Source organism: Pristiophorus japonicus, chromosome 6, assembly GCF_044704955.1.
Source record: "Pristiophorus japonicus isolate sPriJap1 chromosome 6, sPriJap1.hap1, whole genome shotgun sequence".
Taxonomy (NCBI): domain Eukaryota; kingdom Metazoa; phylum Chordata; class Chondrichthyes; family Pristiophoridae; genus Pristiophorus; species Pristiophorus japonicus.
This window is the reverse complement of record NC_091982.1, coordinates 183244100-183257039: the sequence shown is the minus strand read 5'-3', so window position 1 is coordinate 183257039 and position 12940 is coordinate 183244100. Positions and strand designations below refer to the sequence as shown.

At 40.6% G+C, this 12940-nt stretch overlaps 1 protein-coding gene across 3 annotated transcripts in view; it reads right to left on the bottom strand.

The window, feature by feature from the left end:
• tmem44 (transmembrane protein 44) overlaps positions 1-12940 on the bottom strand; it is a 64089-nt gene that overhangs the window by 1534 nt on the left and 49615 nt on the right. For 2 of the 3 annotated variants that reach the window (XM_070882291.1, XM_070882292.1), the window contains 3 exons: positions 10206-10310; positions 6512-6688; positions 1434-1466 (listed from right to left, as the gene is read on the bottom strand). In XM_070882291.1, coding sequence (XP_070738392.1) covers positions 1434-1466; positions 6512-6688; positions 10206-10310 — 315 coding nt within the window. The remainder of the gene's footprint in view (positions 1-1433; positions 1467-6511; positions 6689-10205; positions 10311-12940) is intronic. The other variant, XM_070882294.1, reaches the window with a different exon arrangement.

Below are 12940 nucleotides of genomic sequence, written 5' to 3'. Positions count from 1 at the left end.
GCTTTCTTAAATGCTATCCAGACTTGATGCAGTCTCGTGCAATGTTGTGGTGCAGGCATGGGGCATATTTATTTGAATTAATGTAAAATTCTTTAGTAGAAAATATCTTTTGGAAATCAGTCAAATGTACAGTAAAAATTGGAAAGCCATAACCAGAGGCACAGCAATTATGACCAGAAATATAGAGTCAAATGTAAAGATTGGATTGTCAATTTAAATATAATTGTTGGCTCAAACTCTGTCATTATCACACGTTATACTGGCACGAACGCACCTGAACTAAAACAGCACAATATGACATTAGAATGAACAGAATCCTTGTAATTAAGCAAACGGAACAAACAGCAGATGTATACTTTCTGAAGCCGCTTTAATTGTGCTCATTTTACAAAATTTTATTTTCAAAAGGCTGTGGAGAGAATATAAAACAAATCAAATGTGGGTCACTGACCAGAAGCTAAATCAAAGACTTAGCAGGCAGTCAAAAATCTTTAGGGAACAACGTTTCCCGCGGTTTAATTTTTTTGTCGCAAGTAGACTATTTTGAGGATTTCTGTACTGGTGGGGCTGACCTGAAATGATCAGTTCGATTTTCCATAAAATATATTACCTTATGTACAAGCCATTATCATATGAAACATTTTCAAACGTAGTTGTACTTGTTCATGAGGTAGCACTACTATTCACATAGATTGAAATCATTTTAGAAACAAATATTTATAAAGTAGGAAAAAGATGCTTATATTCAAAAAATGTTTTGGTTATAAATAGTGCACATATAAAATGAAATCATTACATAAAGTTGACTTAAATGAATGGTCAGAATTTTCACAACACTTTTATTTTAATGGGCACATCATTGAAAATTTGAAGGGGATGTTATGTTGCTATTGTTAAAAGGTCCATTCCTGACTTGGATCTTTTTCACTCAGCTCCCATACAATGAAATTTAATCAGTGTGCAAATGAATCTTAAAAGTTTCTATGTGCAAGAAAAAAAAATCTGTTGAAATAGACTAGAATGCCATTAAAATAAAATTTAAAAATCTGTATTTTGTTTCAGCTAATACATTGTGACTTTCACACACATCTGCTTTGTAAACATGTAGATTTTGCTGCTGTTGTGGTTACTTGTGAGTTAATAGGTTTGTAAATAACTTCAAGCACATGACCATTGATGGGTTACAGAGCAGTATCTCCTTTTCCTGCACTGCACGAATTGTATGCAAAACAATGAGTTAATATACATAACAATAACAAGTCACATCTCATTAAGTTTTAATAGTTTCTTTTTGTTTGCCAAATCAACCTTATTTAAAAATAAATGAACCTTGTTTAAAATCAGTCAAAGGGATACTTTCTCATGAACAAACGACATGGATAAACTGCCCCCCTTGTTAGGTTAGTATCAAGTGAAGTAGTATCAGTCCATACCTGTTCTGAGTTTAGGGCTTCCAAGTACTTTTGCTGCAGGGTAAAAACACAGATCAACAGAACTAAACAACCATGTTCAGCAATTTAACCCAGAAACAGAGTCGACCATGTTCAGCAATTTAACCCAGAAACAGAGTCTCATATTTTGACCCCCAATTCCAGTTATTTATTAAACAAATGTATAATCTGCAGTGCAACATCAATGTAAAACTAAAGCCCAGATTATACTGCAACCCCAGTAAAGAGTAATACATTTCCACCCTGACAATTTGAATACTTGGCGATGTCTGATTGTTCAACTGGCAGGCAGAATAACATTACCCACACTTCATACATGCATAGAGCTTCCTTTCCCATTAAGTTTACAGCATAGGATAAGCATTGATAAATACATCCCCCCCCACCCCCCGAGCATTGCTCATCAGAGGTGCATATTGAAGATTTAAGTATAGAGGTTATACTTAAGTGGGTCTCGCAAAATTTCGAGCAGAAAATTTACAGTTCAATTCTCTATGTGCTCTTGTTACACCAAACTTTGAAGCACTAGCATACTCTAAAGAATATTAGTATGGAGCAATTAGAAAAAAGTAACTTGCATTTATATTGCACCTTTAACATCCTCAGTACATTTCAAAGTGCTTCGCAGCCAATGAATTACTTTTGAACTTTAGTAACTTGTTTTGTAGACAAGCTCCAAACTTAGTTCAAACTAATTGCAGTAAATAACTGCATAGTTAATAATTGACCATTGAGCACAATTCAACTATAACTGAAATAAATGTGATTTTCTAGGTGTAGTAACACTGTTTATTGAAAATCCTGTTTTCCTATGCTATATTACTTCTAAGTATAAAGGCATTTGCATGTCATTCACCAATGAGTGGAAATGGCTTTTTGCTATTTGCTTTATCAAATGAATGCACTGATTATGACCTTTTAATGTTGAAGTTCAAGATAACTTGCATTTTAAAATCTTTTTATTTACGTGTGAACTCCTGTGGGGGTGGAGCCTAATATCTGCGCCAAAAAGATCGGGTTGCCAGGGTAATGAGGGTCACACTGCGGGCGGAGGCTGAAAAGTGAAACATACAACACATTCTGGCCAGCTCTCAGCAACCTGCACAAGCGCATTGCAGCAGCATTCCAGCATTAAATGATTAAAGAGTTTACGCCAAAGGTCTATCCTCCCCCCGCCCCTCCGCCCCCAGTGCCGCTCCTAACACTGGCCGAAAGGCCTCCTGATGCTGGTTGCCGCCGCTAGTCCTGGCCAAAAGGCTTCCTTCCCCCCTTGCTGATGCTCCTAACCGTGGCCGAAAGGCCTCTTCCCCCCCCCCACCACCCCCATTCTCCCCCTCTCTTTGCTGCTGCTGTCCGGGCCGTAGAACTGCATCTGCTGTGCTGATTCTCTTGCCTGTGTCGATTTTGTTGACTGCCCAGAAGGTTTTTCCAGAGTGGTTACATATGCCGTCCTAAGAAAAATTGGAGTAAATCGGAGCTGGCCAAACTTGCTTAAATGGCCAGAATTGGCACGGGTGGCAGATTACGCTCCCAATGAGGTAAAACAAATTGTAGCCTAAAGAAATCCTACCTAAGTGAATTATGCTAGCGCAGAAACTTTGGGGAAACTTGGAGATTTTAATTTACTCCAAAAAAAAAGTACATGCCAAAAAATGCCACAGATGGAGGCAATTCAGCCCATCCTGCCTGTGCCAACTCTTTGAAAGAGCTATCCAATCAGTACAATTCCCCAGCACTTTCCCCATAACCTGCAATTTTTTCCCCTTCAAGTATTTATTCAATTCCTTTTTGAAAGTTATTAAATCTGCTTCCACCACCCTTTCAGGCAGTGCATTCCAGATCATCATAACTCACTGCATAAAAACAAATTCTCCTCATCTCACCTCTGGTTCTTTTGCTAATCACTTTAAATCTGTGTCCTCTGGTTATTGGCCCTTCTGCCACTGTAAACAGTTTGGGCTCAAATTTCCCCAACCACTTTTTCTGGTGCCCTCACCTGCGGTGCATTGCTTTTGTCCGCCTCCAAGCGCTCTGAAAATCTTCCTCCTCCCGATTCTGGCCGCTCCCCAGCCTCTCCTCGGTGGTGGCGTAGCATGGCCCAGTGGATTGGGGGCGGAGCCAGGTCCCGGCACTGAAAACAGTGCTGGGATCTCGGCACATGCACGCTAGAATCTGCGTGCATGTGCAGTAGCTCCTGGCAGACAGGATCTGAGAGTGCGCACTGCAGGCTGTGTGGGAGGGGCCCGAAGCACGCCGTCCCGAGCCCTGACCAAATGGGTTCCCTCATCGACAGCCCATTGCGTTCCCGAAGGTAGGACTTCTATTTTTTATTTACTGATTGATTGATTGCTTATTACTTTGGTCTTGGTGCTTTAGGTGCAGGGTTCCTTCTATTTTTTTTAATGATATTTATTGATTGATTACTTATTACTTTGGTCTGGGTGCTTTAGGTGCAGCGTTCCTTCTTTTTTTTATTAATTAATTGCTTTTACTTTTTGTGCTTTGTTTAGTGCTTGGTGCAAATGTACTGCTTTGTTTAGTGCTTGGTGCTTTAAATGTATTTATGCTTCTTTAATATTGTTGTGAAGGTGTTTAGTGCTTTGCAAGGGTTTCCCCGCCGCCCCGCCATCTCTGGCTGCCTGCGCTGATTTCTTAAGTCACTGCAAGGTTTTTCTGAATGTACAAGAGTGCCCACTTACGCTGGCCTAAGTTAGTTTGGAGTAACTTTTAGCTGGCTAACCTTGCTTAAATGGCCAAAACAGGAGTAAGTGGCTGGTAATGCTCCCTTTTGAAAAAAAACTAAAAAAAAACCTAACTAACTTACTTACACTGGAGCAAATTAAATGGCCAGAATTGCAACTAGAAAGATACTCCAGAAAAATCAAGTTGCTCCAAAAAAAACACAGCAACTCCTGGGGAAATTTGGGCCTAATCTTATTTACTCTGCATTAAATTTCATCTGCCATGCATCTGCCCATTCCAGTTTGTTACCATCCTCACTGTTTTGTGTTATCTGCAAACTTTGAAATTATGCCCTGTATACCCAAGTCCAGATCATTAATATATATCAAAGAGCCAAGGTCCCAATACTGACCCCGGGGGGGCTCCACTATCCTGAAAAACTCCCGTTTACCACTACTCTCGGCTTTCTGTCTCTTACTCAATTTTGTATCCAGACTGCCACTATCCCTTTAATCCCATGGGCTTCAGTCTTTGATTTGTCTATGCAAAATGTTAGACATTTATTTATGCAGTTCTTTTTTTCTTGAGTAAATAGTCACCTAAGTGCGGTCAAAGGCAAAATAACTGATTTTATTCCGATAATTCTCGGGCAGCTAATTGGGGTTGAGATGTTGGCAAACCAGGACTTTAGTAAGTTGATATTTTAACTTCACAGCATTGTATGTAACATTAATTGACTAATATCTCTAAATGAGCAAATTGCTAAAATAGCACCTATTGTCCCAAAGTAGTATTTCAGTACTGTAATAAAAGAAATGATGCGATTGCACAACAGAAATAAAGGATTGGCAACCTAAACAGTTATTTTAATGATTTTATACAGGTTGGACCTCTCTGGTCTGGAAACATCCGTGGTTCAGCATTGGTCCCAGTTTCCCGCGCTTCCGCAAAGTTTGTTTACGTTTGTCAGGCAGTCCTGGCTCTGTGTTCAGTGAGGTAACCGGGCCGGGTAAGGAAAGGGAATGGCAGGTGGCTGACTGAGGCGCTGAAGTTGGGCTTGAGGGAGAGGAGGGTTTATTTTTTTTTTAAAGCACCAAACCAGCGTGTTAATTAATAAATGTGGCTGAGAGATTTCTACACGGAGAGAGAGAGCGTGAGGCCCGAGTTTCACAGCCTGAGCCGGATCCGGCGTGGCGGAGGCGTTCAGGAGCCCGGGCGCTGTCTGCAGGTACTGGTAAGCCTAGGCTTAGCTTAACCTCCCGTGGTTCAGAAAATTCTCTGTTTCGGTACCGGTCAGGTTCCAAGGTTGCTGGGTCACAGAGACCCAACCTGTATAACTTTAAGTTGTTAACTTTTACTAAATTATTTGGTGCAAGTAAAAGCTTGAATCCAAGATGTTGCTTAGAAAAACTAGGTACCAATGTGTCTGAATAGATAAACCATTTCATTCATGAACAGAGTCGAGGCATCTTGTTCAAAATACTGTATCTAGGAAAATGAAAGGGGGAAAAATATGCACAACTTTTTCTTCTAGCATGTGATGCTGCCTTACATTCATGCCTTGTCCCAAAAATGAAAAGGTTACTTTTTACTTCTATTCATTCCTTTAACAGCAAAAGGAACATATTCTTATTGCAGGAAGACTAGGAGTAAAATAACATTAATTGAATTTGAAGTTGAGAGAGACTGGTCTCATTCACAATTGCTGGTTTTGCCCAAATTGAACAACTAATTTTTAACATGGACTATTAAACAATATTTGTGTGAATTGCATGTATAGCATTTAAAAATATCCATTCCAGCAATTTAGGAACTGAAAATAAAATAAAAATTCCCACAAACTCTTTTCAAATTAGACATGGGCTATCTGAACCAATTTACATTGGGAGTATGACACTTTATTTTGTTATGTTTAAACAGAAAACTCACATTGTAATATGAGCAATGTGAAAATGCAAAGCTAAGTTGTTGAAGATAAAATAAAATGGTTCCACAGCTCAAAAAGGAATATAAAATGCCACTTTCCTTGCAGTTAAAAACATGCAGTCTTAAGGACCAATAAAGATAGGTTGGTTAGATTTTCATAACTACATAACTAATTATGCTTGTTATCTATTAAGGCCACATAATACAAATTCTACTTAACTATCATTTTCAATATCCCCCAAAAATTTAGGAGGTTCATACTTCAACTGACAATGTAAAAATATACGCTGATGGCTTTCCCACATCCTACTGTTAAACTTGAACACTATACTGAACCATGACTGGGAAACCTCATGTATAAAAATGGTACGTCTGTCAAAAGGTCAATGATGATCATCAAGTAGAATTCATTTTTCTTGTGGCCTTAACATGGGAATGCACGTGCTGCTTACCTCTAGTTCAGAGTTTATGGAAGTAGCATCTGACGAGCTACACGAAGACACATTTGCATGAATAACTTGTTTTGGAGGGTACATTGGGGGATCGTGGGCAAACAGGGTATCCACTCTTTTCCCTCTCTCTGTACAAGTCTGTCCATCTCCAGGTACTCTTTTAACACCAAATCCAATCTACAATTACAAATAGGCACAGTGCATACAACTGAAGACTGCTATTGTGAAGATCACGATTGCAATGAAAGTAACAGATAGGAAATAGTTTTAAATCATTTAGAACAGGAGTGCTGAATAATCAGTAAATTACTGAATACTGCACAAGTTAAAGGCTGCCAATCAATAGAACTACTTAATCATACAATACAGATCCACTTTAAACAATCTTACATAATTTAAATTTAACTAAATAAATTTCAAAACAAACTCAGAAATTAAGATATTTTTATTTATTTGAACATTTTGTATTCCAATTCCATCTACCAGCTATAAGACTAATATTAAATATTTTTTTAAATTGCTAACAAATCCAACACCATATGATTCTTAGTAAAAGAACATTATTGGGATTGAGATAATTTCCCAAACAACTGCAAAAATGGAAAATAACAGTAGCATGTCTCTATATTGTACAAATATATCTTAAGTCTTGTCCCACTCTGTTATAGTTCCAGTATTATCTTGGTTAGAATGCTACTCGCGTTTAGAATCCACATTTGCTCTACTTACATGAGGTTAAATAATCCAGCGGCAGTGCAAGGTAGCACCTCGAAGTCTTGGCCCCAAGTTTCCACACGCGGCAAAACAGGCGCCCCTCCGAGCTGGGCGCCCGTTTTTCGTGCCGAAAACGCCGCCTGAAAAAAAACGCGCTATTCTCGAACGCTTTGCAGCTCGATGTCTGCTTGGCGCGGCGCACAGGGGGCGGAGCCTACCACTCGCGCCGATTTTGTAAGTAGGAGGGGGCGGGTACAATTTAAATGAATTTTTTTCGTGCCGGCAACCCTACGTGTGCACGTTGGAGCGTTCGCGCAGTCTGAAGGAAACATTGGCACACGGCCATTTTAAAAAGTGCTGCAGAAAAAGTGAAAATTTGTTTATTGAACCCTTGCAAAGGCTTGTATTTTAATTTTCTTGATATTTCTGTGTGTGAGGGTGAGGGAATGCATTCTGTAATTAAAGATAGACTGTGATAAACGGGACACATGCACTTGTTTGAGACTATTCAAATTCTTTGTAGCTGTTCAATTTTTTACATTTTTTAATAAAATCACATTGCCCTTCCATGATCAGCACTGAGGCTTCTTGCAGCTTTCTCCCCCTGCCGTCCGTCGGGCCCGACGGCAAACGGCTGCCTCAAGTTCTGATGCTTCCTGCAGCTTTCTCCCTTACCCCCCTGCCGTCGGTCGGTCCCGACTGCAAACGGCTGCCTCAAGTTCTGAGGCTTCCTGCAGCTTTCTCCCTCCCCCCCACCCCCTGCCGTCGGTCGGTCCCGACTGCAAACCGCTGCCTGAAAGGCCTGCCTGAAGCACTTTCACACAGGTAGGAACATGGTTTTTAATCTTTTCTTTGCTTATAAATTTTTATTCTGGTTGGATTTATTTGTATAATATTTGTATAAGTATAACTAAGGATTTATTGTAGAATTTAATGACTTCCCTTCCCTCCCCACCTCGTTCCCGACGCCTAATTTGTAACCTGCACCTGATTTTTTAAGTGTAGACAAGGTTTTTTCAAGCCTACAAAAATCTTCACTTGCTCCATTCTAAGTTAGTTTGGAGTACGTTTTCACTGTGGAAACTTTCAAATCAGGCGTCAGTGGCCGGACACGCCCCCTTTTGAAAAAAAGATTCTGTTCAAAAGTGAAACTGTTCTACCTGACTAGAACTGCAGAAAACTTAAATGTGGAGAATTGCGATTTCTAAGATACTCCGTTCTCCACCAGTTGCTCCTAAAAATCGGAGCAAATCATGTGGAAACTTGGGGCCCTTGTGTCTAAACTTCTGCTTTAACTTTTCCTTGCCCATGACTTTAGCAGTATTCTTTTACTTAATTCCAGCAGCAATATTATTTAAGATTTCTTTTCTACAATAATTCTATCAATTATAGACCACAACACATTTTAAATACTTGATATTTCTAAAATGTTTTGTCTGGGCTGTGGGAAGAGAAGACAATGTGCATGCCACAGGGATAGAACAGTCAACCTCACTCCCTCACACTTGCACGATGCATAAACAGATATAAGCGAAAGCCCTTGAGCAGGTCACCTAGCTATTAAGACCCGAAGAAAGGAAATTACAAGAAACTATTCAGTCTCCTGTGGCATTGCAAATGAGGAGTCATGACCAAATGCAATATTCAGATCAACCCGGGTTTGAGAGTGGGGGAATAATTGGACCCAGGCAAACCTTGAGTATAAATCAAGAGTGAAGATCCAAACTGACTCCAAAAGCAAAGCAAGACGAGTCTCAATTTGCTTTGTTCCAGGTTGAGCCCTGACACTGAAGTCATTCCTCTTTCCACAGTAAGCATGATGATCTTGAAAGCTATTTCCTACTTTGATAACATTATGGATAATGGTCCTATGAACATGGATGTGCCAGAAAATTACTTTTTTTTTCGTAATGCTTTGTTTTCTGCAAATTCAATCAATTCATTATCAATGTTTCTCTGTATTGGCTTCATAAATGTATTTGATTGGTTCCCAATACAATTTAACAGAAAGCAATATTCACTAAAAAAAAATATATAGTTTGACAGTAAAAATGTTGCATAATTCTAGCCCCAAAAAACAATAACATTTCAAGATTTATGTACAATTCCTTTTTTCAAGATTATTCTACATCAGAATAAATTCAACAAAAAACAAGTCAATAAATAATAAACAGGACTGTAACAAGCCATTGGCCCAGATTTTCATGCAACAGTGAGAACAGCGACTAAAAAAAATTCTGCCGTCAATAAGTTCCTCCATATTTTCCTGCATTTGCAACTACAAGGATGGCAGTGAATCAGAAGTGGTGTATCCATCTCTTTCCAGTGATTCCACAATACATCAATTGGGTGGCACCTAGAAGGTTTAAAATCACCATTTAATGTGAATCTGAAGTATCGTACTCAGCCAAAGTGCTACTCCCACCAGGCTAGTTTCTTAGTGGAATTGATCGGCCTGCTTTCATTAATTTGAGTAGAGATTCCACAGGTGTGCTGAGCTTGTTCTCTAACCTCAGACTGGTCCAGGTTTAATTGTTTGAGTGATTTATAAAAAAAATTATTAGCTATTAAAACACACTATTGCCAGGCCACCAGCGCCAGTATTTTTTTAAAATATAAGTGGCAACAGCATGAAAAATGATAAGAATCCAGCAGAATTGTGCTTGCCATTGTTTTCAGGGCAGAGCAATGAAAATTGGCTTCCAACTGTTTTCTGCATGGGATAATGCTGGAATGACAGAGTCACAGGAAAATATGGACCGCCATAAGTGATGGCATAAGTCACTTACTCCATAACTTACTCTCTCTTTTGAGCTGTTCTAGGGTCCCAATATCATATATCTGACATTACAACGATACAAGTGTCCAGGAAAATTTGGGCCAATGTAGTTATAGGAACAATTCAACAATAAATGAGATGGCTAATATTTTGCAGCAAATAGAGCCAATGTTTACATTTCGATACAAGTTATTGCTTTACCTCTTGTACTGGTTCAATGCTCAAATCCATATAGTGGCCTATTTCTGCCATCTTGCGCAAGTATCTGTTGTTCTGGGGTATGTTCAGTGGCACCCAGTCCAAAATCTAAAAGGAATCATTAATGTATTTATTTTAATTCCATTCTGACCAACCAACTTACAGAAAAGTAACCATTGGATGAGTTAAATCATATTTAAAAAGTTACAGAAAAAACATTTTGATTAATGAAGCCCAACTAGAATTTGAAAAAAAGATAATGATCCCATAGCCCTAAAAGAACAAAAAATGTTCACAAGACCACATCTATAGTTAGCACTCTAAAATGCAAATATTATGGTTTAGGTTTCCAAACTCTCATAGAACCTAGCCAAGTTGTTCCAGTACAGCTACAACACTGGCATCTACCCGACAAAGTGAAAAATTGCCCAAGTATGTCCTGTCCACAAAAAGCGGGACAAATCCAATCTGGCCAATTAGCACCCCATCAGCTTATGCTCAATCATCAGAGCTGAACTCCATGGGCGAGGTAAGAGTGTCTGCCCTTGACCGAGTATGGTACCCAACAAGCCCTAGTAAAATTGAAATCAGTGGGGATCAGGAAGAAACTCTTCACTGGCCAGAGTCATACCGAGCACAAAGGAAGATGGTTGTGGTTGTGGGAGGCCAGTCATCTCAACCCCAGGACATCATGGCCAGTAGTTTCTCAGGGCAGAGTCTGAGCCCAACCATCTTCAGCAATGATCATCCCTCCATCATAAAGTCAGGAGTGGGGGTGTCCACTGATGATTACATGGTGTTTACTTCCATTCGCAATTCCTCAGATAATAAAGCAGCCCGTGCCCACATGCAGCAGAACCACCTCCTCTTGACAGTCAATGACTCTACCATCGTCAAATCCCCCACCATCAACATCCTGGGGATCTCCATTGACCAGAAACTTAACTGGACCAGCCAGATAAATATTGTGGCTACAAAAGCAGGTCAGAGGCTAGGTATTCTGCAGCAAGTGACTCACCTCCTGACTCCCAAAGCCTTTCCACTACCTACAATGCGCAAGTCAGGAGTGTGATGGGATACTCTCCAGTTGCCTGAACAGCTCCAACAACACTCTCAAGAAGCTCAACTTTATCCAGAACAACGCAGCCCACTTGATCGGCACCCCATCCACCACCTTAAACATTCACTCCCTCCTCCACCACCGGTAAAACATGACTGAAGTGTGCACCATCTGCAAGATGCACTGCAGCAACTCATCAAGACTTCTTCAACAGAACCGCCCAAACTCATGACCTTTACCACCTAGAAGGACAAGGGCAGCAGACACCACCACCTTCAAGTTCCCTTTCAAGTCACACACAATACTGACTGGAAAATATATTGCTGTTCCTTCATCATCGCTGGGTCAAAATCTTTGAACTCCCTACCTAACAGCACTGTTGGAATACCTTGACCACATAGCGGTTCAAGAAGGAGGCTCACCACCAGCATCTCAAGGGCAACTAGAGATGGGTAATAAATGCTGGCCTTGCCAGCGATGCCCACATCCCACAGATGAATAAAACATTTTTTTTTATTTTAAAAGAATGCTGTAGTGCTTTATAGAATGATACATAGAATTATACAGCACAGAAGGAAGCCATTCAGACCATCGTGTCTGTGCCGATACATGCATAAAAATAATCGAGCTCAAAGTTTTGCCTTTTTTTTTTAATCTCACATTAAACTCTCGTTTACCCGGATCGTTTGGGGATTCGGCAACTCCGGATAAATGAATTTTCCAATAGGGCAAGTTTACATAAATCTCAAAAAAATTAAAAGAAAAAACAATCACGTTTACCTCTCTGCAGTCAGTATAGGTTGGACCGCCCATATTTACAGGCAGTCACTGCGGGGCGTACGGGTCGGGCAGGACTCAAAAAGCGGGCCGGTGTGGCAACCAGGGGCATTGCACACTGGCGCAGCTGTTCCGGGTGGTACTACTCAGCGCCGCCACAAAACCGGCCCCGGAGACCCCCGGCAGGGCGCTGGAGGCTGACCACCCACCCAGGAGAACTCACTGCCGCCCCTCCGGGACAGAAAATAGAACATGAAAGACCGGAAGACCCGCCCCATGAAGTGCTGGGTGGCTAATTATGATTCAGTAAGAAGAACATAAGAGCATAAGAATTAGGAACAGGAGTAGGCCATCTAGCCCCTCGAGCCTGCTCCGCCATTCAAAAAGATCATGGCTGATCTGGCCGTGGACTCAGCTCCACTTGCCCGCTCGCTCCCCATAACCCTTAATTTCCTTATTGGTAAAAAATCTATCTATCTGTGATTTGAATACATTCAATGAGCTAGCCTCAATTGCTTCCTTGGGCAGAGAATTCCACAGATTCACAACCCTCTGGGAGAAGAAATTCCTTCTCAACTCGGTTTTAAATGGACTCCCCTGTATTTTGAGGCTGTGCCCCTTAGTTCTAGTCTCCCCGACCAGTGGAAATAACCTCTCTGCCTCCATCTTGTCTATCCCTTTCATTATTTTAAATGTTTCTATAAGATCACCCCTCATCCTTCTGAACTCCGAGTAAAGACCCAGTCTATTCAATCTATCATCATAAGGTAGCCCCCTCATCTCCGGAATCAGCCTAGTGAATTGTCTCTGTACCCCCTCCAAGGCTAGTATATCCTTCCTAAAGTAAGGTGACCAAAACTGCACGCAGTACTCCAGGTGCGGCCTCACCAATACCCTCTAC